Source organism: Cuculus canorus, chromosome 10, assembly GCF_017976375.1.
Source record: "Cuculus canorus isolate bCucCan1 chromosome 10, bCucCan1.pri, whole genome shotgun sequence".
Taxonomy (NCBI): Eukaryota; Metazoa; Chordata; class Aves; order Cuculiformes; family Cuculidae; genus Cuculus; species Cuculus canorus.
In genome coordinates, this window is record NC_071410.1 from 14,758,632 (window position 1) to 14,782,200 (window position 23,569).

Below are 23,569 nucleotides of genomic sequence, written 5' to 3' on the forward strand. Positions count from 1 at the left end.
TTGGGGTATATCGCTGGGGGCGAGGTTACTATACTGGGACGGGGATAACATACTGGGGCGGGGCTACGTTTGGGCGGTGGAGCCGGTGGCGTGGCTAATGCTTTGGGGCGGGGCTACGGTTTCTGGGGGCGGGGCCACGCCTGGGGGAGGCTGCGGTGCAGGGGCGTGGCTGTAGTGCTGGGGGCGGGTCCCGTTGGGCGTGGCTATAGCGGAAGGGGCGGGGCCACGGGGCGGGGGCGGGGCCGTGCGGCCATGGCGGCGGCGGCGGTGACGGGGAAGGGCGCGGTGGTGGTGGCCGGTGGGCATGGCGACAGCGGCGGGGCCCGCGGTGGGTTCCTGGGGCCGCGGGTGCCGGCCGAGGTGGAGGCCATGGCGCGGGCCGTGCAGGACGTGGGCAGGGACACCTTCCGGCGGCTCCTCAGAGGTAGGCCCGGTGCCGCCCGCAGCCCCCGTTGTTCCCCCCGTCCCGCAGCTGCAGCTGAGGGGGAGCACAGGGCGGATTTCCATGTCTGTGCTCTAAAACTGTGTAAGATCCATGAGCGTGAGGCACGGGCCCTGCTCCTCGGGATGCCCCGACCTCGCCGTTCCCCCAGTCTGGCTCCTCCATCCCGGAGGCAGCGCGCAGCCCCGGGCCCGCTGCGTAGGGGGTGTTTGCAGGACCTGGAGAAGATAACAGAATCATAGAATAGTTTAGGTTGGAAGGGACCTTAAAGATCATCCAGTTTCAACCCCCTGCCATGGGCAGGGACATCCCGCTGGCTCAGGCTGCCCAAGGCCCCATCCAACCTGGCCCTGAACACCTCCAGGGATGGGGTATGAAGAAATTCTTCCTAATGTCCAGTCTAAATCTGCCCCTTACCAATTTATATCCATTCCCCCTCGTGCTATCCCTACAAGCCTTTATAAATAGTCCCTCTTCAGCTTTCTCGTAGCCCCTTCACATACTGGAAGATCGCTATAAGATCTCAGAGCCTTCTCTTCTCCGGGCTGAACAAGCCCAACTCTCTCAGCCTGTATGGGAGGTGCTCCAGCTCTCTGATCATCTTTGTAGTCTCCTCTGGACCCATTCCAAGAGCTCCATATCCTTCTTACACTGAAGATTCCAGAACTGGACACAGGACTCCAGATGAGGGCTCAAAAAAGAAAATAAAGGAGCCTCAAACTGCAGGTGTCATAGAGGAGTTGAGGCCTTAAGACTGAAATGCTCTGCCTGTCTGATTTTTGCCTGTGAGGCTTCTCCCTGGGTTGGGACAACCCAGAGTTTCAGTACAGGCTGGGGGATGATGTGATTGGGAGTAACCCTGTGGAGAAGGACTTGAAGTGCTGGTTGATGAGAAGCTTGACACGAGCCAGCAATGTGTGCTCGCAGCCCAGAAGGCCAACCGTGTGCTGGGCTGCATCAAAAGAACCATGAAAGGTGAGGGAGGGGATTCCCCTCTGCTCTTGTAGAACCCCACCTGGAGTACTGGGTCCAGTTCTGGAATCCCCAACATAAGAAGGATATGGAGCTGTTGGAACCGTTCTAGAGAAGGCCACAAAATGATCTGACGGCAGCCTGGTCTAGTGAGAGGTGTCCCTGCCCATGGCAGGAGAGTTATAATTGGATCATCTTTGAGGTTCCTTCCAACCCAAACTGCTCTAGGATTCTAAATTGTTGTATGCAAAATAATTGAAGAGTTGATTAGCAGAGCAAACAGCTTGTGAGCAGCCAGCTGAGAGAAGACCAACTACTGCACAGCACAGTATAGCACTGTGACCCTTGTGTGCACCGTGTCAGAAATGGAGCAATGTATGGAGAGTTTCCTTAAAATAGTGGAAAACAATAAGGCTACACGTAGGAAGAGGCATTTGGGACAAAAGCGAATACAGATTTTGAACCATATTTGCTGTTTAGTGCAGAGGCAATGGAGACTGAAATGTTATGTCAATGCCAGGAAGCCTGACCATCTCCAAACACACGTCTGGGCTTAATTTCAGTGTAAATTATCACTTATATTTAGGTGTGCAATAAATACTTCCTACTGTAGGGGGAACAAACAGTCCTTCTAAAACATCTGAAGCTAGGGAGGTCACCTGTTGCGCTGATTCACCCAAGTGCCTGTGTGCCCCAGAGTGGATGGGGACAGCCTCCAGATTATGCGGAGCTGGCAGAAATCTCCAGTCAGCTTCTGCTCTCACTGGTCTGTGTTTAACAGCTTGCAGGACAGTGATTTTTTTTTTTTTCCCTTGGAAGTTTGGAAGTCTTTGAAGACATAATGGATTTCAGCAGATTTTATCCAATTTGCTCTGGTACCGTGGCACCAAGTTAGTTTTTTTGCGGCTGTTGCTGCTACTCTGTTACTAAATAACTATTGTAAGAGGTGAAATGCTGCTTCACATGCCTGCTTGGTTCACAGTGTAAAAACTGCATATACCGTTATCTCATGGTTAATCACCCAGTGTAATTGGAGGCTCTGCTAAACTGCAAGTGTAAGTTTGAGGCTGCACGTATCTTCTATAGGGAACAAATGACACAGCAGTGAGATTTTCTTGGGATGTCCTTGGATTATTATTTTTTTTTTCTCCTTCAGATTGACTGTTGGAAATGTTGGTACAGCTGATATTTCTGAGTTCCCTGAGCTATACTGAGTTAAAAAAAAAAAAAAAAATGTATTTTAGGGTAAAACAAGTAAGTTATAAAAGAAGACATAGATTTTTTTTTAAGCAATTATTCAAGATAGTCAATGGAAAGAAGACCAGGATCATCGTTAAAGCTGCCTAGTTAAAAACGATAAGCGAGCTGTTGCTCTTTGAAGAGACAGATCAAAGTTGTATTTAAGAGGGTAAGTAGACAGCAGCCCGTTTCCTGCTGTGCACAAAATCTAGTAGGCAGACCTCAGTGCTGGTCTATATTTGGCCCTTCCAGTAAATAGACTTCTCAAAGTCAGTTTTGTTGTCATAGAGCAGAGCCTTTTTCAGACAGTGTGGAAAGCTTTGTACTAGCACCTTACACATCCTGGCTGCTCTGTGTGAAATCTGCCATGCTGATAGTGCGTACAAATTCCATCAGCAGCGTGAATCCAGGACTCGCCACTAAATTTGGTGTGCATTTAAAAATGTGAAAAGCAAACATAACTTATCCAGAATTAGAACACAGTAGTCAGCAGAACCCTCCTAATACCAAAAGGAAGGCTGGCACTGCTTTTAATTTTTCAAAACTAAGATAATCTCTTAGTGTTAAGTTTTCAGTAACACTTGGTGGACATTTTTAACTTTTCATGTTTTATTCACAGCACTAAATATGCCTCATTATAAATGATTGATCTAATGTCCTGATCCTGCAATGGCATTGTGTCGGTAATCTTTGGGTTTTATCCACAGTGGGGCTTCCCATGGCTCTATCGAGACCGATCAGAGCAGGACAGAGGCTGACATGACAGCAATAACTTATATAAGCCAGTGTATATATGAAGAAAGGAAGAATAACTGAATTCTGGAGACTGAGGAAAACCCACACCAGTTATTAGCATATAACGTTGCCACATGGGTTAACAGTAATTTCCTTTAAAGTTTCTATTATCAGCAGTTGTGCAAACTACAAAACTTGAGGGCTTGGTTTTGTCTCCTTGCTCAGAACAGTGTTGAATTGTTTACTCTGTCCTCTCTTATCCTGTGTATCAGAAATGTAATTAAGCTGTAAGCAGACTTGTGATGTAAACAAGTTTGTTGACAGAAGCTCAAGTTGGATATGTACTTGTAAGCAATGCATTTTTTTATCTTTTTTGCATTATTCCACTGTAACAAATTTCAACAGTGAAAACATCTTCAATTTTACAATGCAAATTCGTAACCCTTTGAATTTCTCTTGGGAAAATGTTGTGAGACTGACCTGTGGTGAGGGGTGATCAGATATATTTACAGAGACCTGAAGTGAAAGTTTCACATCAGGACAAATGTCAGTGCATTAAGTCAAGTAAAATCCTAGACATGTTTATGTTAATGTTCGTGGTTTCTAGCTCTACCTCTTTGTAAAGGATCTTGCTTTGTTTTCTTATTCACAGTCACTGTTAATGCATTGGAAGGAAAAGACTGCAAGGAATCTGTCAAGCTGATTGCGGAAAGCTCTAATCTCTCAGAAGAACAGCTTGCTTTCCTAATTTCTGGCATGTATACCCTTCTCCGAGAAGCACTGAGACTCCCCTTATCAACTTTCAAACAAGAAGTAAGTTCTGGGAGTACTTGGAGTCCTGATGAGTTAAAAGCTGCATCACGTGCGAGTTACCATCTAAACCCTGTTTGCCGAGGTGGGGAGCTATTTGCCAGGGTTGTTGCTCCAAGTTAAAGTGTTTGGAAGAAACTGTTACAAATCTAGAGCTTATTATTTTACTTGTTGGGTAGGCTTACAGTGAGCTTTTTGGAAAAGTGTTTAAGCCTTGGGAAAGAAAGATTTCTGTATCTTCTTCGGCTTCAGCATCTTGTTTAGTATGCGTGTTTGGTTTCAGTCTTAAATTAAGATGTCAGAATAAACCATTGCAAAGTTCTGTTTCATTGGCATCAGCTCTCTCTCTTACCCTGACTCTATGTTCACAAACTCCTCATTTCATCCACTTTTACAATTTCTCATATTTTTTTGGCTGCCTTCCTTCTTCATATATCTGCCATGGAGGACGGAAGGTCTTATGGCCACACCAATACAATGGAGATTGGGAGACAGTGCTATTTCTGTTTATGCTATGGATAGTCTGTGTGAATATCTTTACAGCTGCTGTGTTCCCAACCCCTGTTCTTTCTTTGTGGCTGTTTTCTTTCCTTTTTCATGTTACTTTACCTTACACATTTTTCTTCTTTTATTTTCATGAGGGCTGTCCACTTATGTGCTTCCAGCATCTCTCTCCTCTTTAAGATGCTGGTTTTTGTATTTACCCATGAATCCTGGGCAAGCTCATATATTACAGGAAACACAGTGAAATTATGCTTTTAGTATTCAGAGCTTACCTTTTGCCACTTCCTTTCTGTTGTGACGGGTTAAACATATTTGAGAATAAGGGCATGTAATTACTCTAAAATAAGATTACCTTATTGATAGCTACATAAAAGAAATGACAGGGATTATTTTTTCAAAAATAAAGGCTTTCAAGAGATTTAGGTCTTCAGAATTAGTTTCTCACAACTTGATTGAACATTTCCAGAAATTCTTCTCAGTATGTAACCTGTCAATTCAAAATGCAACCTGTCATTTGAGACTAAAACTTTTAGGGAGAGATACCAAGCAAATAACCACTATTACTTCACTAGGTGAGAAATGGTCTTTCAAGACTACAGCCTGTAAAACTTCACCTTCTTTGTCGTTCTAGGTTTTTAAGGAAGACCTAAAGGAGCTCAGGTATGCCTATTTCTGCCTGGAATTTTACGTAACTTTTATGTAACTGCTTCTCCAAAATCTACTTTTTTACACAACAAAGTTGGTATAAAAATTACCAGTAAATAATACATAATACATCTGTTGGCAAATGCCATGTGAAGTCAGAGGAAAAAAACAGGTGTTGTGTAAGACTTGCATTAGCACTGAGCATGAGCAGTAAATTTCACATGCTGGGGAGATTGGTCTAATTTAGTCAGTAATGTAGGTTATGTAAATGTGAGTGACCTTCTCTCTGCCATCCCCACCTTGCCCTGCAATATTTTTTAATGTGTTTGGTAAGACAGTGTGAACATTTCAGAAGCTAAGAAACTGCCCTACTTTTTTTTCTTCTTTGAAAGGACAATGATATAATGCTCAGAAAGTTCTACCACCTTGCTGAACTGCAATCTCTCTAGCCCATTACCCAAGAAAGCATAACCTTTGTTACAGACTTAGTCACTCTGACAGACTGAAACAGACTTTGTCTCTGAACAGAGGTTCATATCCTAAAACCTAGACATTGGCTGCTAATAATCTTTATAGGTTTTGCTGTATTTCCACATTTGATAGCAATGAAAGAATAACAGCAGTTAATATTTTCATCTATGGAGAAACTTCTGCACCAAGGCCCAGTTATTTTTAAAAGATAATTTCCCATAATTCTTAGCATTCTGATTACTACCTAGGAGAAATGTATATGTTTCTAATTCCATCTTTTTTCATCCTTATTTGTCAGTTAACCTGAGCTTTGGTTTTCCCCTCAGACTCCGTTCTGCAGAGTCATAACTGTAATTTACTTTTTGAGCAACTTCTGGCAAATGAAAGCTGCAGATCTAGACATGTCATCAGGGTGTAATTGGCAAGAGGTATAATTGGGGCCATGATGAAAGGTGCCTTGCTAGTTGATATGATTTTGCCTGCAGCTCAGTCCTGGAGTTTGGCCTGCCTTTTGTTTAGTGAGCTAAAATGCAAGCTGCTTCCTCTACTGTGTCGTGGAGTTCACACCCAGGTGGAAGTAGGTCAGTAAGAAACTGATGAATTGCTTTTGACCCAGTGGAAGTTGGTGTTTTTTGAGGTGTGCACAGAATGTGTTCCGTGTGGCTAAGGAATAATGAAAAGCACTAAAAGCTCTATGCCACATTCTGCAGGGGTGCATGACTATTCAGTGGAGAAAGTTGGTGTAAGAGGGAGCTGGAACTCACAGGCTATATCTAGAAATACAGACTCCTAGGCCCCTGCCCTTTCCATTCAACCACACTTTAATAACTTACCCTTTTGTAGTTGGTTTGGGGTTTTTTTCCGTGCTTTATGGATTATTCATGGAACTATGGAGACACTTTTCAGTCTGGATGGTGTTTTTTTATATCTATTACATCTTGAAAAATCATTTCTGTCTTGTTCTGGTTGATGTGACTGACATAGCTGCAGTTCAGGTAACTGCATTTGTGTAGCTTGCAGACTTATGTGTTTTATGTGCTGCTCATTGGTGCTATGCTCCCATGATTCTCACATTACTGGGACTCTTCCTAACTTCCATCTGATAGTCTCATTTCCTGTGAGTAACTCTCTTCACCTTGTGGCTAAACTTTTAGAAGACTAAATAGCTTATTTTAACCTCAAGCTATGATACTTCATAAATTTGATAGCAACTTTAGCACCTTCAATTCTTATAGGAAATTTCATTTCCTCTGTTTCACGGTGCACTTGGGTTTGGAGATGAAATACCTGCTCGTTCTTGAGACACCTACTAATTACATTCAGACACATCCTTCTGCAGTGACTCCCATGGGTCTTTCTGTGATCATGTGCATGAAGAACACGTGTAATTGGTTGAACAGCAGCATCTTGGCATTGTTGGCACTCAGTGCTTGAGCAGGTATTTTGCATTTTAAGGCAGAAAAATGGCTTGTTTCCATTTTTTGTTGTTTTGTCTTTTGAAAGGTTTAAGCTCTGAGCCAGTTAATCTTTTTTTCTCCGCTCCTGCAGTCTATTTTGTTTCCTTCAGTAAAGCTGAACATTGGACTAATTCCAGTCATATACAATCTTGTAATTCTCAGTTTCCTGATGATACAGCTGGTCTCGGCTTCTGGTTTTGGTGGAGGGGGAGAGAGAAGCTGGGAGGTATGCCCACTTCCAGTTAAATAGATCAATACTACTGGTTTCACAGTGTTGCCATTCTGGATCCCCTATTTCTTGGCCTGACTGGCTAAGCCAGTGACAATAAATTCACCCTAAATTATGGGTGCTATTTTTTTCCCCTCCTCTCTCATGTTGTTTAATGACTTCATGGCTCAGGCCAATAACATGGGATTAAGACATCCTCATACCTTCTTCCTTACGCTTTGAGTCCCTTCCTCAGAATGTTCCTTTGAAAACTGATTGCCATCTGTAGCTCAGGCCTGGGCTGTGCCATGTTCCGTGTCTGAGCTGCTTAGTGTCTGACTAGCCTCATGTAAGCTACTGGAGACAGGAACAGAATTTTCAGCAAAACCATGAATTGCATAGCGAAAATAATGCAAGCTCAGAGGTATCATGAATCCTTCTGTTTTAGTAACACTTGCTCTTACAGTCAAGCAAGTATTGTGATAAGTATCGTAATATTCCTATTAGAATCCCTGTCTCCAGCTATTCCACTTCATACAGAGGGTATTTGGTCATCATCAGGATGGGTTAAGGGGTACTCTTGCACAGAAAGTATAGGTAATGTCTGCAGAAATAGTCTTATCTCTTCTGAAAGACAGACAGACACATGCAGCAAAAAAAAAAAGCACCATCTAGTCCTTCCTCCTCTCTTCCCAGTTTCCCCCAGATAACTACCATGCTAATACGAATTCAGTTTTATCCAAGAACTGTTTAAAAATGTCTTTTAACCCCACTTCTTCCATTAAGAATTCAAGCTCTAATAACTGCTGCTTAATCTTCCCACTGTGTGAGTTGATGAGTTGTTTTTTCTCCCATCAGTAGACACTGTAAAGCCCTTTAGGACGGGTAACTGCCTTATTTGCTTTGATTTTTCTTTGATATACTGCTATGTATCTCAAGGCACTGGTGAGTAATGTCTCTGGGTACTGATTGATGTTGAGTGCTGGATTTAACTGTGGCAGCAGCAGTAGTTAACCTCTCCTGTTTGTCCAACCTTCCCCCGTAGGAGGTTACTGTCTGTGTGGCAAAGAAAGCTGAATGGGTAGTGTTTGCTCTGCGGTCTTTGCAGTTCACAGCCTGATATATTGAACTGGAAATCAGCTGCACTTGTTTGTAAGGCAACAACAGTGTTGGAAGAATGGTAAAGTAGTAGCGAGGCACCGGGTGGATGGAATATGAGTCTATTCAACCAATTCTCGTGGTTTGTGCTTGTCCTCCCCACAGTAGATTTGCTCCATTTGTAACTAATCTTAGCTGCAAGGGCCTCTGTTCTTACTGTTGGGGGAGCAATCTGTTCTGTAATATTTTCATTACACTTCAGGTGAAAGTGAAATGAAATATGTAGGTTAGGGATTTTTGAAAGCATGCATTGCTGGCCTGCCTTCTGCACTTTTCAGAGCCATTGGTAAAAACTTCTTGACTTAACTGAGAGCAGTTAGGCAAATACCAGGTTCCTTTGTAAGTCACTGTTGCCATACTAGGTAGGACAGGAAGATGTGGTATAGCTTTTAGGATTCTTGATATAAAAACATAGGCTGTCCTTTTGAGAGCTTAGACTGAATCAATACCGAAGTGCTTACGTAAGACCTGATGGCAATTTTAAGGAATGGAAGATGTTGACACAATTTTTGTGTTCTATAATAGATTTAGCTGGTTTTTTTTTTTTTTTTAGCTAAAAATTTGTGGTTACGAATATATTTGTGGTTACAAAACACTTAACCATTTTCTGTTGCTCTTCTCTTTAAGGATACCAGAAGATTTCATTGCGGACTTCTCCAGTATAGTCTTTGGTAACAGGTTAGTGTCTTCACGTATCACGCCTTGTGCAACCAGCAGGGTTACACACAGCTGTGCTGACAAAAATCCCAGGACTATTGAAGGAACAGCAAAATTCTCAAAATTAATGAGAACAAGCATATCCCATTGTTTTGATTCACTATGACATGATGTCAATCCTGAGTGGCTATATACGCAGTAAGCTTTCATGCCAGTTTCCAGTTTTTCTGTGAGCATCACCCATCCTATAATGTTCTGTAGCCCCTGTGAGGTGTGTCAATACCTACAGATGGAAAATGCATTGCAGGATTAAGCAGTTTTATCGTTATCATTGCAGATTAGAGCAAAAGTGAAAAATTTGCTTTGATGAGAGGCAAGCTACATACGCCTTCTATGTGCCATGGTTCATGGAAGCTTTCTCAGTGTTTAATCAAGTCTTGTACAGTTGAATTGGAAATTCATACTGAGTGACTTGATGACATATGTGTGATATCAAGTGCTCTGCTAGCTGTAATTTATTTACTAAGCAGTCCACCTCAGTAGCTTCAGAACAAGTACTAAATCAAGAACTTTTTGAACAGACTCTTTTGTCTGTTCTAGGAATTTCTTTTTTCTGTGTGGCTCTGTGCTCAACCATATTTTGCTTATTCTACATCTAGAAATTGCCTGAATATTTGCATATGCAAAACTTTCCTCCTGGACACTTGAGGTCACTCAGCGCATAGTATCACTAACCCAACACTACTCCAGATAGTCTGCTTGGAATCTTGATAAACATAGTTGTGATATGAATGCTGCTACCAAAGTTAAAAATGTTTTTCATTTCCTTGGTTAAGATCTTGGCTTACAGCTAAAGGTTCTTGGAGTAAAAATAAATTCAGCCTTCTCATCTTTTCTTTGCTCTTCTGTTTGAATTATAGGTGTTAAGAATGCAAAATTCATGGTTGCAAAGTGGAAATATTGTTTGCAGTGGAGAAAGGAGATAAATTTAGATGTCATTTGAAGCATGCGTGATTGTCTGTTTTCTACTGTGAAATCACGATGCTGGAAAATTTAGCTTTTTCTCATTTTGAAAGCTGTGATTATCCAGTGTAATCTTGTTCTGTGTTTTGAGACCAGAGAGAGCACCTCAGATTTGATTTCTAGACAGATCTGCTTTTATAATCTTAAATGTAACATTGAATCATACATATGTTTATCGAGTTGTAAATATGTATGATTGTGATGGTAAGAGAACTATTAGCATCTGGTAAAAAATTCAGTATGAGCTAGATAACTCAGAAAAATCCATTTTTAATACTTCTCCTGGCTTCTTATCCTGTTTTTGCAATTTTATTCATTAAACAATGGCTCTGAAGGACTGGAAATTTGACATTTGTATTTCTTTGTCCCCATAGTTCCATCAAGCTTTGTAAACTGAAAAGAAAGAAAAGATTGCCACATTGACACCATCAAATCACTGCATGAAATTAAAAGTTTTTTTCAGGGGAAGTATAACCCTAACTTCCTTCTCTTTAAATGTTTATAGTAAAAGTACTATTTTTCTCAGAGTACCTTTAGTTTTTGCCAGGAGAGTTTATTCTGTGGGCCACTTATCAGCATTTCACACATACTAATTTATTCATTCTCCCTGTTCAGTGGCCTGCTACGCAGGTTTCGTTATGTGCATAGGGAACCATCCAGAATTTGTCTTTAGTTTTGATACTGTTAGGTCAGCTGCTGCTGCAAATTATCTAATCTTTCATTTTAGAGTGCTCTTCTGTTGCATCCTTTGGCAGATGATGTTGCTGTCACCAGGTATATCATCCTTTCCACATGTAATTTGGATGGTCTCTGGCTTTACTGGTTCTGACTTCTGCCTCCTGCACTGTGTGCTGACCGTACATTGCAGCTCTTGGCACAGAGTGTTTACAAAATGCAATTACAGTCTATAGGTTTTTGATGTAAGATTCGTTAAGTCTTTTCTGCTCAATTTTGCTATTCCTCTTAGAAATCAATGGCTTGATTAATGGCCTGTATAATTTATGTATGTATGTATGTATGTTGGCCACTATGCACATTCTGTCATCCTTAAAGGATTCTTGCAGTTCCAGTTGTGATCTTCTCCAGGCTGAGAAGGTACTGACAGAAGCTTAAGCTAAGCTGTAAAAGCTGTGACTCTTCCTGAGGGAATGGGACTGAAGTGCAGTCCTGACCAGAATTAAAGCTTTGTGGTTTGGCCACAGAAGTGCCACAGCTTAACAAAATTCAGAAGCTTCAATTTTTTGACATTGTTAGCCTTTCCCACCACTGCTACCTAGAATATCATCTTGTTTTCTCTACCCTTTCTTCCCACAAAATGCTGGTGCTGCCCTGAATAGACTTATCTTCCATTGATGGGAGTTAGCGTGTCTTAAGGAAGTGGCAGCAGCGTGCCTGTTTTTAGGCATTCCCCAAATTAAGCAATACTCTGGCCAGCAGCTCGCCACTGAGGGAAAGGCCTGTTCTTATGTGTAATCCTGCTAATGACCGTTCTAGACTCCAGCTCCTCATGGCTGCACCCAGCTGTGCTGACCTACTTCCTATCCAGTAGTTGACAGTGAGTAAGAACTGGCTGATCTGTTTTTTCTGCTCATTCCTTTACTGCACTGTCTGGAATGTGTGTCACTTCTGACACCACCCAACCCCCACCCCTCCAAAAAAGGATAAATTCTTTCTTATATTGCCTTTGCAAGAGCATTGGAAGATCTCAGCCTCTCAGTCCTGTGCACCTTATCAAATAATTAATCTTTCTGGGCAGTTTCTAAAGGCACTAACTAACTAGTTGACAAGAATCTGAGTAGGGATATTAGATTGTCATTCCTACAGCCCTTAATTTGTTCAGAGAGGATTCCCTTCTGATGTAAAGTCTGTAATTAGATTATGTCTAGCACCATGGATAAAGAATGTAACGTTTCTTATCCTGCCCTTAGAGGGAGTACTGGGGAGTACTGGAGTAGCTTTGCAATGTACCATAAATAACTTCCAGAGACACGAAATGCTTAGGGAAAAAAAAGAAAAGGTAAGTAACGTGAAGTCCAGACTAGTTCTTGACTGGAGCGGCTGAGTGACCTCATTGTGAAGATACTTCTGTGTACTTCTGTGTATATATCTAAAAATGGGTGGTTGTTGTGTCTTTGTATCAGGTTTGGCTTGTTTACTTACCTAGAGATTAAGATGCTGTTAAAATTTTAAAGATTGTCAACCAATCTGAAGTTTAATTGCTGTCAATCACATTAATGAACTGAGGCTTGATCAGCCTGATTCCTCCTGCACTATGAGTAATAAAGGAAGCCATTGTCTTTACACATTAGACTAGGCAAAAACCTTGACGATTGTGCTGGGGTTGGCAGTGAACATTATGTAAGGAACTTAGAGTTTTGTAAGTAATGTTGGATTAGCAAGAAGCAAAGTGTGATTAAATTTTTTAAGTATGCTTCAGAGAGCTCTTTAATATTGTTATATTTTCAGACATTGCTGCTAGACAATACCAGATGCTTTATGCTGAAGGAGCATAGTGACCTTTTTCCAACTTTTTTTGCACGAGTCATCTGTCTCATTCCTACTTGCTTGTTCCTGTTGGATCTGCTTGAAGGTAAAGATACATTTGCAGATCCTTTTCTATACCTCACAGTTGCATATAATTGATACAGTGCATATGCCAGCCACTGCAGTGACTCTTACAGAACTTTATAGTGACATTAGTTTGCTGCAATTAGAGACTTGGTCTCTTTTTTTTTTAACATCCACCATAGGTAGGCCTAGGAAAAATGAGTAATCTGAGCTAAACTCTCTTAAATACACAAAGCCTCACTCATTCAGACCTGTCTCAGTGAGGACAGATGTACAAGAGAAACAAGTGCCAGACAGGTTTGTTCTGAGGAATCTTATTCTGTCTTTAGACAGTTGTTTCTTTTATAAATTTGTATTTCAGTCTCCTATTTCTGATTTACTCTGCAGGCGTCCTGCATCCGAAGGCACAGCTTTGATACAAAGAAGTAGACTGCCAAGTGTCCAGGACTTCAGGTGGAGAGTGGATGTAGCTATATCCACAAGGTATAAAAGAGAATCCTGTGTGACTCTAGAAATTAATTGCACAAGGTTAAACTGACTTCTTGTGCTGCTTAAAAATGTTAATGGTGTTAAAATATATCTTGCCATTAGGGATTTGGAATGTAGCATTAAATGGTAAGATAGGGAGGGGATTTTCTGAACAGTGTAGAAGTCGGTTTATATACAGGTTACTGCTGTTAACGTGGACCTGCCAAAAGGCTGCTGCCTTCATCTTCTACTAGTAATACTTTTTAAGCTCCTTATTTGTTTTGTTCTCTAAAACTTCTGTATTGGAAACATTTCACTTGGAGATTGACTCTTTCCATATTATAAAACTTAATGGAGCTGATACAACTCTACAGGTCCTCAGAGATGATAGAATAAATTGGATCAAGTGAGCCTCATGTGGCCATCCAAGCTCTCGATTTCAGTGGGGCAGAGGAGGGAAATCATCTGTTCAACTTCTAGACTAGTAGACTACCATTTGTATGTTGCATGTTAAATAAAATTACTTTCGATCACTTGTACAGTCTGCCATAGGCTCTACAAGGAGAGGCCTCAGAACAGCACCTTAACACTGCCATAGTTATGTAATTGGTCTTTGATCTACCTCCTAGTTTCTCTCATGAAACAGGAGTAAAGGCTTTTGTACCTTCCTGTCTGTGCTTGCAGTGTGCTTGTTGGGTCTTGGATCTTTGGGTAGAGCCAGAAGGAAATGAAAACCTATTTTCTGTGCTGTTCCTGGTCTTTGTCTAGTTCTAACCAACACGGAGCAGGGTGAGAGAAATTGGAAGACAATCCAGTATTTTAGTAGCATTAATTGTTAGTATGAGTAACTTTATATTGCATTTAGGAATACGTGCCTCTGAGGGAGAGCGCAGTCTCATTGCTGCCATGGTTGAGAGACCCATCAGCACCAGCCTTTTCCTGAAATCAGAGGAAAAGGCTCCTAAGTGAGAATTGTAATGGCCACAAGCTGCTTGTCCCAATGACTCTCAGATGAGCAGTGCTGTAAGCACTACACAGTGCAGAAAAAAGCACTACACTATGCAGAAAAAATCTGTACCTATAGGAGAGCAAAATGTACGGATAAATGCCCTGAGGCACCATGCTTGCAAGCTACAGGCAGATCCTATGATTTGTTTTCCAAACTACACAGGAGCAACACATTGTGCTTTTCTGTTTTCCTTCCTATTATTTTCCTTTCCAGTCAACTTTCCCTCTCGGAATTCTTGCTTATCATCCCGCAACAGCCTCTGTGAAGAGGTCTGGCTTCTGGCTGTAACGCCTGTCAGTACCTGAGCAAGCTTTGGCAACATCATTTGGTGGAAGCTGCATAAGAATGACTCATTTCCCTTCCTTGGATGATTAAATAAAATAACAAAACACAAATTTAGGGATAAAGACTGGAAGAGCTTGATTCCCCAAATGAGGTGGCAGTATGAAGGGATGGAAAGGATTAATGCGACATCATAAACTGACTCAGAAAACTGCAGTGTTACTAGCAGTACTTGGTCAGCTTTTATCCCCATCATAGTTCCACTAAACTGACTATGATGTAAAATGAAAATGCTCCTAAACTTGCAGTTACTAAACCATTAAAAAACATTTAGTCTCAGTACTGAGGTAAATTGGACAGGACTCCCACGTTCATGAGCTGCCAGCCAGCCGCCAGGTACAGGACTCTGATTGAAATTACTCATGTTCTATGTAAAGCCTACATGACCATCTTAAATTGTTAACGTACAATGCTGTACTCATCACACTGCTGATGTCTATTGCTGTAATGCTAATAATGTAAATAATTTCAGTTCACTGGCCCGTGCACTTCAACCATCCATTCTAATGATGATGAAGCTTTCGGATGGGACAGCTCATCGCTTTGAAGTAAGTCTGATTGCCATAATAAATAAAAAAGAAACCACTTGAAGTTCTTTTTAGAAAGTTGAATTACTATTTGAAATATTAAAGCTTTTGTAAATAGTGCATTTTAATTGGTTGCTTTAGAATCCTTCATGTTCCATGTAGCCACATACAATATATACACCCACCAAAATAATTTCATACCCTGTTCCTACACACATTTTGCTGAAACCTCATTTGTTAGAAGAATATTAATCACTTTTATGCACGGTTGCATAATGTCTGGTTTGATGAAAAATGGTTTTGTTATCAACTGCAACCTTCAGACCTCTTGAGGGCAGGAAAATTACTTCTAAATCTCCTACATTTGGTAGAGAATGGTAACATTCTCTTCTGTGGCAGAGGTAGTTTTATTCTCTTTTTCTTCTTCAGTAGTTGTTGATGCTAGAAGGAAAGTAAAAAAACTCATTTTATCTCAGAATTAGTCAGTGGCAGTACTTATGATGCTCTGTGTATAGGCTTGCCAGAAGACGGCATAAACTCTTCCATATTTTTACCCTCTGAAAAGGAAAGCTATTTGTTCTGTGAATAACATGGTGGTGCATTCAGGAGTTCAGTGCACAGCAGGCATTGTTACCTTTGAACTCTGGACAGATTTTGGCTTCAGTTCATGTGTTTGTAGTAGTTTGGAGGAAGCACCAAAGCACTGTGTGTTGATAGGGGTGGGCTGATTCTACTGTTACCGTGCTTCACAAGAAGGCAGCTATTGAGGAAGGCACAAATTCTGTGCTGCATTACAAGGTGTTGAGGGTGTCATTTCACAAATTCATCCCTCTGTGAATAGTCCAGCTCAGGGCATTCTGTATGCTCTGTTTGAGGTCTTCCATGGAACTTTAAGGAATACCATGGACCTCGGGTTAACCCTTTACATCAGGGTAAGTTGCATATATGCAAGTATGAATTATTTACTGTTAGATTTGGGGCTTTACTTCCAGCTGTGTAATGTCAAGTCTCGGTCATGGTGGTATTGTTTCCAGGTTGTTTTCATTTGGGTTTAGGGTTTTTTTGTTGTAAGTCAGTGGAAGGCCCTTTGCTATTCTGCAGTGGGTGTTCCTGTCCAGTACGCACAGAAGTGCAAATATCTGATAGCAAACAATATCTCTTCTCTGAGAATCGGCTCTTCACTGCTGCTGCTTAGATCTGAATGCCAAAGATCTGGCTGTAAATACCTTTTCTGTATTTGATGAGTGGTCTTCCCACAGTTTGTAGCTGTTTGGGATGGATCTTTGTTTTGGTTTAAGGTACAATATGCAAGCAAATGCAGTCCTCAGCTCTTCAGTTTCCTTTCATTCAGACACATTCAGAATGTCCTGCTAACTAACAGGGCTTACGTGAGATGGTAAGTCCAGAAGATAATTCTGTTATGAGCAGTTTTAGGATGTGTATGCCACAGGGAGAAGTTACGCTCTTTGGTCTCTTGGGTTTGGTTTGATTTTTTTTAATCATAGCATGATTCCTGGCAATGAAGATTTTTGAAAAAGCAATGGGAATTGCAGCATTTTGTGTTTTGTGTATCTGTTAGAAGTGAAAAGGATATGATGTCTTTTTATGCATTTCTGACGCATATGGAAAACGCAAATTGGCTGTTGGATTCCTCTCACGTAATGGGTGTCTGTGCTACAGTAGGCAGAAGGACAACAAGAGACTCTGTCAAAAGACCTGCACACCTTCAGAGTAGTCAGAGAAGTCAGGTGAAGTAGGCAGTGCTCTGCAGGGCAGCCTGGGACTGCTGTTGGCACTCCTGTGAGCACGTGCGTTTGTGCGCTGCGCTAGTGTTAGTCTGTGTTACCCATCTGTGCCTCTGCTCAGATGTAGTTCTCTGTCTTAATAGATGATAGATTTCTATCCATTTGGCTTCTCAGGCTTGAAATGGTAAAGGAAAGGCCATTAGTCTCCTGCACAGTCGAAAATGTTTTGTATATTTAATCAAAATATTTTGCCTTCCCTGTACAGACAGTGCCCCGTCTTCTTTTTTCTTGAGGTTGTTGCCAAGCCTCTCACTTTGAGGCTCAATTCCTTTCTCCTGCAAGCAGAAATATCTGAATGTGTATGCAGAATATCTGAAACTTGTTAACTGAGAATTCCATAGGCTCCACGACCTTCCAGCAGTCTTTCTTTCATTTCAATCCATGACACTCTTTCTTTACCACAGCAGCCATCAGTTCACGTTCTGCAGTACTCCCTTTCTCACATCAGACAGTATAGAAAACGTAGCTGTTTTATCTTTCTTATCCTACTCTACTCTTTTTTCACCCAGGTGATTTAGTTGAATTAACTGAATTTCATTAACCTCAAATCCTTTGTCTAAAAAAATAAAGTAGCTAAAGAGAGATGGGCTGGACATTGTGGAATGTTCCCTGTGCGTAGGCAAGCCCTAGACAAAGTTCCTAAGATGTAAGATGCTTTGTGTGTTCTGACCTGTGTGTTCTGTTTCAGGTACCAGTTGCAAAGTTTCAAGAACTGAGATATAATGTTGCCCTTATACTGAAGGAAATGAATGATTTGGAGAAGAGGAGCATACTGAAGATCCAGGACTGAAGGCTTTTAAATCAGGAGCTCATAGTTCAGATTCAAAACCCTCAGCGAGTTTTGTGAATGGCAAAGCAGGGGACCAGCACCACTTTGCCTCTCTGCACCACAACGTAGTATTTATCTGCTGTAAATATTTTTTTATTCAAGTATTAAAAGCACAAGCTCTTTTTATAAGACTTAGGAAAAAACAAAAAATATGTCTATGAAAAATGTATAATGCTGTTTGTGAGCATTTTTGCATGATTCATCAAAACATTTTTTAAATAACAGTCTTAATAGACGTAAGAGTCATTTGTTTCTGATTATGATTCATCACTCTAATTATTTTTGAAAGCCTGCTACCAGAAGCCCTGTCAATGTGTATCGCAAGAAAACTCTGCAATATCTCAAATAAAAAAAAAAAAAAAAAATTAAAACCCAAAACCATTCCTGCGATTTAGTATGACAAATGTGAACTAGAGTTTTGCCTAATTAAAACTGCCGCCTGGCTTCTCACTAGTGATGGAGGTATAGCTACAGAGATTTAAAGGCTAATTTTGAAGAAATTTGGAAGTCTGTGGATCGAGAAAGAAGTATCAACTGAGCAATAGAATTGCAGAAGTGGAAACGTACAATCTAAGTCTTTATCTGGTTGATCAGAATGGGCTAAATAGCAGTGATCTCCTAGATTTCTAACTGGAAATGCCTGCTGCTTGTTTCATGTCTTTCCTATATATTTGATGTGAACAGAATCATGATTAGTGGGCAGAAACCTCTGCCATTGCGATGGCAGTGGACAGCAGGAGGCAATACCTTTGTATTGTGCAAGTCGCATCCTGGGATGAAGACACTACATGCAGCTCTGGAATGAGTGCTACAGGTACAAGGATATCCAAGCCCCCAAATGAAGAAAACAGTTAAGAATAGGCTGCAATTCCCCGAATTGGTCAGGCAGTTGAACTTAGATGATCTTTGTAGGTCCCAATGGAAATATTCTGTTCTATTCTATTCCTTTAGCCCATGAGTAAAACTTAGAAGAACTCCCATAACTTGAAGCATATGTTTTAAGTCTCATTTAAATGCCATGGGACCACAAGTATATCCCTAAGGGTTTTGCCCAGAGGGATGCATTCCTCAATCATTGCCTGAACGAGTTTTCCCCCAGCAGCAAAGATATGAATGCTGTGAGCAATGGCCCAAAGACTGCATAGGTCATGGCCCCTAGAACTACACAATTTATCTGGCTGTCAAAGGCAGTTTAGAAAGCACGTGCCACTGCCATTGCTGAGCATTGGCTTATTCTAGCTGCTTGCAGGGCTCCTGCCTCGGTAGTACCACCCTTTGTGATTGTAGAACTTGCCTTTTATCTCCACACTCCCTACAGAAAACTAATGAAATTAAAACTGTGGATTCGGGAGGCTTTTTACGCTCCCACAGTTGTTTGTGTACGACAGGATTACTTGGCTTACGGATTTCAAGAATCACAACAGCATTAAAAGACTTCATTGTCATACTTCTCAAGAGAAGACTTCTTTGACAGCAGTCCATGCCACTAACGACAGCTAACTAGCTGTGGTCCGGAGAGCTTTTAAAACCTGTGCTTGAATGTGTCTTGTAGTTTCAAGTGAACATATTGACCATGATTTCAAACTGTTCAAAAGCTGCATGTTCCATTTGCTGTCTTTGTAGCTACTCATCAATAACTTCCAGGTCTGATCCATACTGCATCTTAACTACTGTGCTCAGGTCACAGCAGAGCAAATAAAGAACCGGCTCCTCTAACTTCAAATGGACTGCAGATAGCATCAATGTGATGGGGTTTTTTTCAGTTTTACTTTGTAAAGCTTGTTCACCTTCTTTCTGGAATTACATTATCACGAGCTGTGAAACAACATACATTCTTATGTTCTGTGTTATAACCTGTCCCTTCTAAATATTTAGATTTGTGTGGGTTTGAACTGGAAAGGTATCTTGGCTGGGGCTGTAAGTGAAGTATTATCAGTCAAATGGAACACTGCATGGGTGTAAAGTGACCTGTTGCTCAAGATATTTGTAAAGTATTTTTTTACTGGTCAGATTAGAAGGATCCATAAATACCTTTGCCTTCTAAATAGAATATATTCCTTCAGTTGTTCTGTGACAGCAGCTGCCCACTTTCTCAGAAATGGAAAGGCTTCCTGACTGTTTTCTTCATGTTCTTTGCAAGGGGCGATGGACCTCGGAGTCTCAAGTTTGTTGTGCCACATATTAAACAGGAGTTTACTGTAATTGGAGGTTTACCATGCACATTGTGGTGTACTCAAACACTCAGGATTTTCATTCCTTTGTACTAAAAAGCTCATTTGGGTTTTCCTTCTGACAGATATGTTTTCCAGTAAAACAGCAGTTGTCACCACAAAAATGGCTAGTGGAAGTGGCCAGTGGATAGTTTTGATAAAATATAAGCCTTCAAATTATTGTTAGGTTTCTCAGAACTTAATGGCGAATTATGTGTTAAATACCTCTTCAACACTGAAATATTTTCTTATTTCACAATTAAAATACTCTGGAATTTGAATTTTACTGAATTTCTGACTGCAGCCCTTTCATTCTAGTACAGAACAAAAGTAACGTGCCAAGAATCTGAGTATGTCTGAACAGAAATGGTTTTACCCAGCTCACTCTAGGTCTGGTTGTGCTTCAAGGGCACACTGAGTCTCCCTTTCTGTATCATGCTGTGGAAGATATAACTTGAATAGGATGCTCGTTTTGTTGGTCCCGAGGTCTTGTCGACCTGATCACTACTCAGTCATCAGTTAGGAATCCTGATTTAGGATTCTGCCACACCAATTTGTCACGAATCCTGATTTAGGATCCTGCCAACTATGCCAGTTCATCGCATATCCTGGTTTAGGATTTATTAATGCTCTTGAGGTAGATCACAAGATTAGGCTGTGTAATTCTTAACAGCACTTAATCATCAGCCAATGTAACAAAGGGATTCAATGGAATTTGCTACAATCAAAACAGCGACTTAGTTAAAGGTTCAATAATGGCAAGGTTCACCCAAGATTTTGCAGGGTTTCTTAAATCAAATCACACAGACACAGAGAAGTTAATCTATGATCAAAATTTCCCTTTTCTTGTGAATTACTCACTTTCAATGCATCAGCATTCATCACTGGGTGATCATTGAATCTCTGACTTCCCCCTTCTCTTTCACCAGCATTTGTTAGCAGATGATCTTTGAATCCTCACAAAAGCTACTCTGAGAGGCATCCCGAAGGATGTGACAGATCTCGGGGGAGATGCTGGGTCACAGCCCGTTGCGATCCTGGAGAGATCAAATGGTCTCACTTAGGATCGCTATTTATAGGCTCACAAGATGATTAACTCTGGTCAGTATTTTTTCCATTCTGGCCATGATTCATGTTAGCTAACTCTGGTATCTTCTACCAGCTGTACAATTCCAGTACTTCCGAGATTGTAGAGTCCCGGTATCACCCAGAGCAGGCTACGATTCAGGCAGCAGGTGTTCCAGGGGCAGGTAGGGAGTGCCTGATGGCTCCAACTCACTGCTCTTGTAACAAAGGCAAGAACACAATGGGAGTTTTCTCCCCAAAAATGCCTGGCTTTATCCCGAGATCACAGAGTGGCTGGGTATGGGGGCTGCACCACCACACGTGGGAAAGGCACTGGTTTCTTTCTTATTACATCTATCCACGGACAAATAGGTAACAAAGCCCTTTCACAGGTTCTGTTGGCAGGTTTTCCTGAGAAACAAATTCCAGTGATCCAGATGGTTTCTCTATTTTATGGTGGTGTGCATTTATTTAAACTGGATAATGTCTTGATTCTAGCGATTTCTAACCATGGCATGTGAATATATATTTCTCTGTTACACCTTTTCTTTAATTACTTCCTTTATAGTATAAGGAACATCATGCCTTTTCTTTCAAGATGAATGTGTCAAAACATATTTAAAATAGAACTTTAACTGGATTGTTTTTCAGTGTAAATCATGTATATAACATGTGTATAACAGCAGAGATGCCCAGCACGTGCACGAGTAGTCGCAGTAGGCAGAATGCAAGAGGAGAGTTAAAGGTAGTTGCCAGAAGTCATTCAGAGATTCAGTGGCGAAAAAACACAGAACTCCTGTGTCTTTACTTTCTGCTCTCTAACCGTAAGTTAGCACAGCTTCCCCACGTAATGGTCTGACCTCCCTCTTTGTTTTCACTTGGCTCATATCCATCAGTCCAAATCTGTTCTGTCCTATGGACTAGTACAGGGTGTACAGACCACTTGAAAATAAAAAACCATCTGTGGCTGTATTTGTTATGTCACTTTTCACATTGTACTTCCAGTAGAGAAGGAGCTCTTTCAGCCTGACTAGTAGGTCGGAATTTCACACTTGGGTTAGTTGTGTTTGAGAGGGGAAAGAAACAGGTTTGTTGGTTGTTTTTGCAGTCTCCAAGTGGGATGCAGATCATAGCTCCAGAAGAAGACTGAAGAATGTAGTCATGCTCTCATACTGCCTGTTATACCAGCCATTAACTGCTGGAAGAAGATCAGGATAGTGCTCATTGTCGTTAAAAGCAAGAAATGAAACCTCCCTTTGTAGAAAAAATATACAAGGGAGATGTGCTTTTGCAGAGTGAGTCACCTCCTAGCTTTAACTTCTTCTGTTATAGTGCAGGATAAATCTGTTCTTGATCTCATGAACAATGCAGGTAGGCAGTGGGATGCTTTTTCTTTTTTGGTTTTGCCTTTTCTTTTTTGGTTTTGCTTTTTCTTCTCTCATTTTCTAATGAACTGCACTTCATGACCCGCTGCTGCTCCAGTCCATGAATATATGTATGAATGTATGAATACTCCATGCTTTCAGGATGTGTTACATAAAACCACCCCAGCATATCTCGATTGAGTATATGAATTCAATTTACACAGCTGTTTTTGCTAAAACAGTCTTTGCAGAGCCGGGACTGAGGTCAGAATCAAGTTTTTTTTAGTTGTTTGAATTCTAGTGAACGGTAAATTAGTATTTTGGCTTTAAAATATTTTTCTATTAGTGACTGCACAGGTCACTCTGTACCTGTCACACCCCACAAAGTACTAACATTTACCAAACACCACGCATACCAGGAACTAGCAGAGGCAGAGCCAGCTGGTTTCTCCTCTCAGAAGCCACAGAGTTCTTGCCCCTAAGCCAGTCATGATAAGGTCTGAACTGTTTCCTGGTCTGTGCCCCGAGTCCTCAAGCACACAGTTTCTACCACATGCGTAGATCATCAGCACAGCTGCCCTTTTCTCTTGAAACATTTCAGCCACGTCCCTGCTGGTTTAAGAGGATTCCCAGAAGCACATTTCACAGTGGTTTTTTGAGATTCATTTCAGTACCGAGCAGTCAGACTGTCAGCTAGCCCTGCAAATGCCCTCATACATTGTAAATAGAAACCGTGGAAGTTCCTTTCCGAGCACAAATCCTGATTACATTTTCTATGATAACTTATTTCCATTCCCTATCTGGAATTCACATGCTGCTAGAAAACCTCCCTTTATACCGTGACTTATCTCTTTAAGTGGCTGCTATGTAACTATGTAAATACTGGTGGCGTATCCCCGATAGAGATTGTCATTGCATTGCTACTGGTAACCAGTGGTTATGTCACTTTCCCTCGCTTGAATAGGTTTTGACTCATAGTGGTTTTCAGGACAATGGTTATAAAATAACACACTGAGGGGCTGCTGAGACTATAGTTCTGCAATAGAGACAACTGTTGACCT

The 23,569-nt window shown here is 41.2% G+C and overlaps 1 protein-coding gene across 1 annotated transcript; it reads left to right on the plus strand.

Annotated features, from left to right (window-relative positions):
* Nucleotides 1-240: 240 nt before the first annotated feature.
* COMMD5 (COMM domain containing 5) lies at nt 241-20,893 on the plus strand. The gene is made up of 7 exons (XM_009566336.2): nt 241-424; nt 4,041-4,201; nt 5,334-5,362; nt 9,269-9,319; nt 13,277-13,372; nt 15,181-15,256; nt 17,729-20,893. The coding sequence occupies exons 1-7, from the start codon at nt 253-255 to the stop codon at nt 17,828-17,830; spliced, it is 687 nt and encodes a 228-aa protein (XP_009564631.2). The 5' UTR covers nt 241-252; the 3' UTR covers nt 17,831-20,893.
* The last annotated feature ends 2,676 nt before the right edge of the window (nt 20,894-23,569 follow it).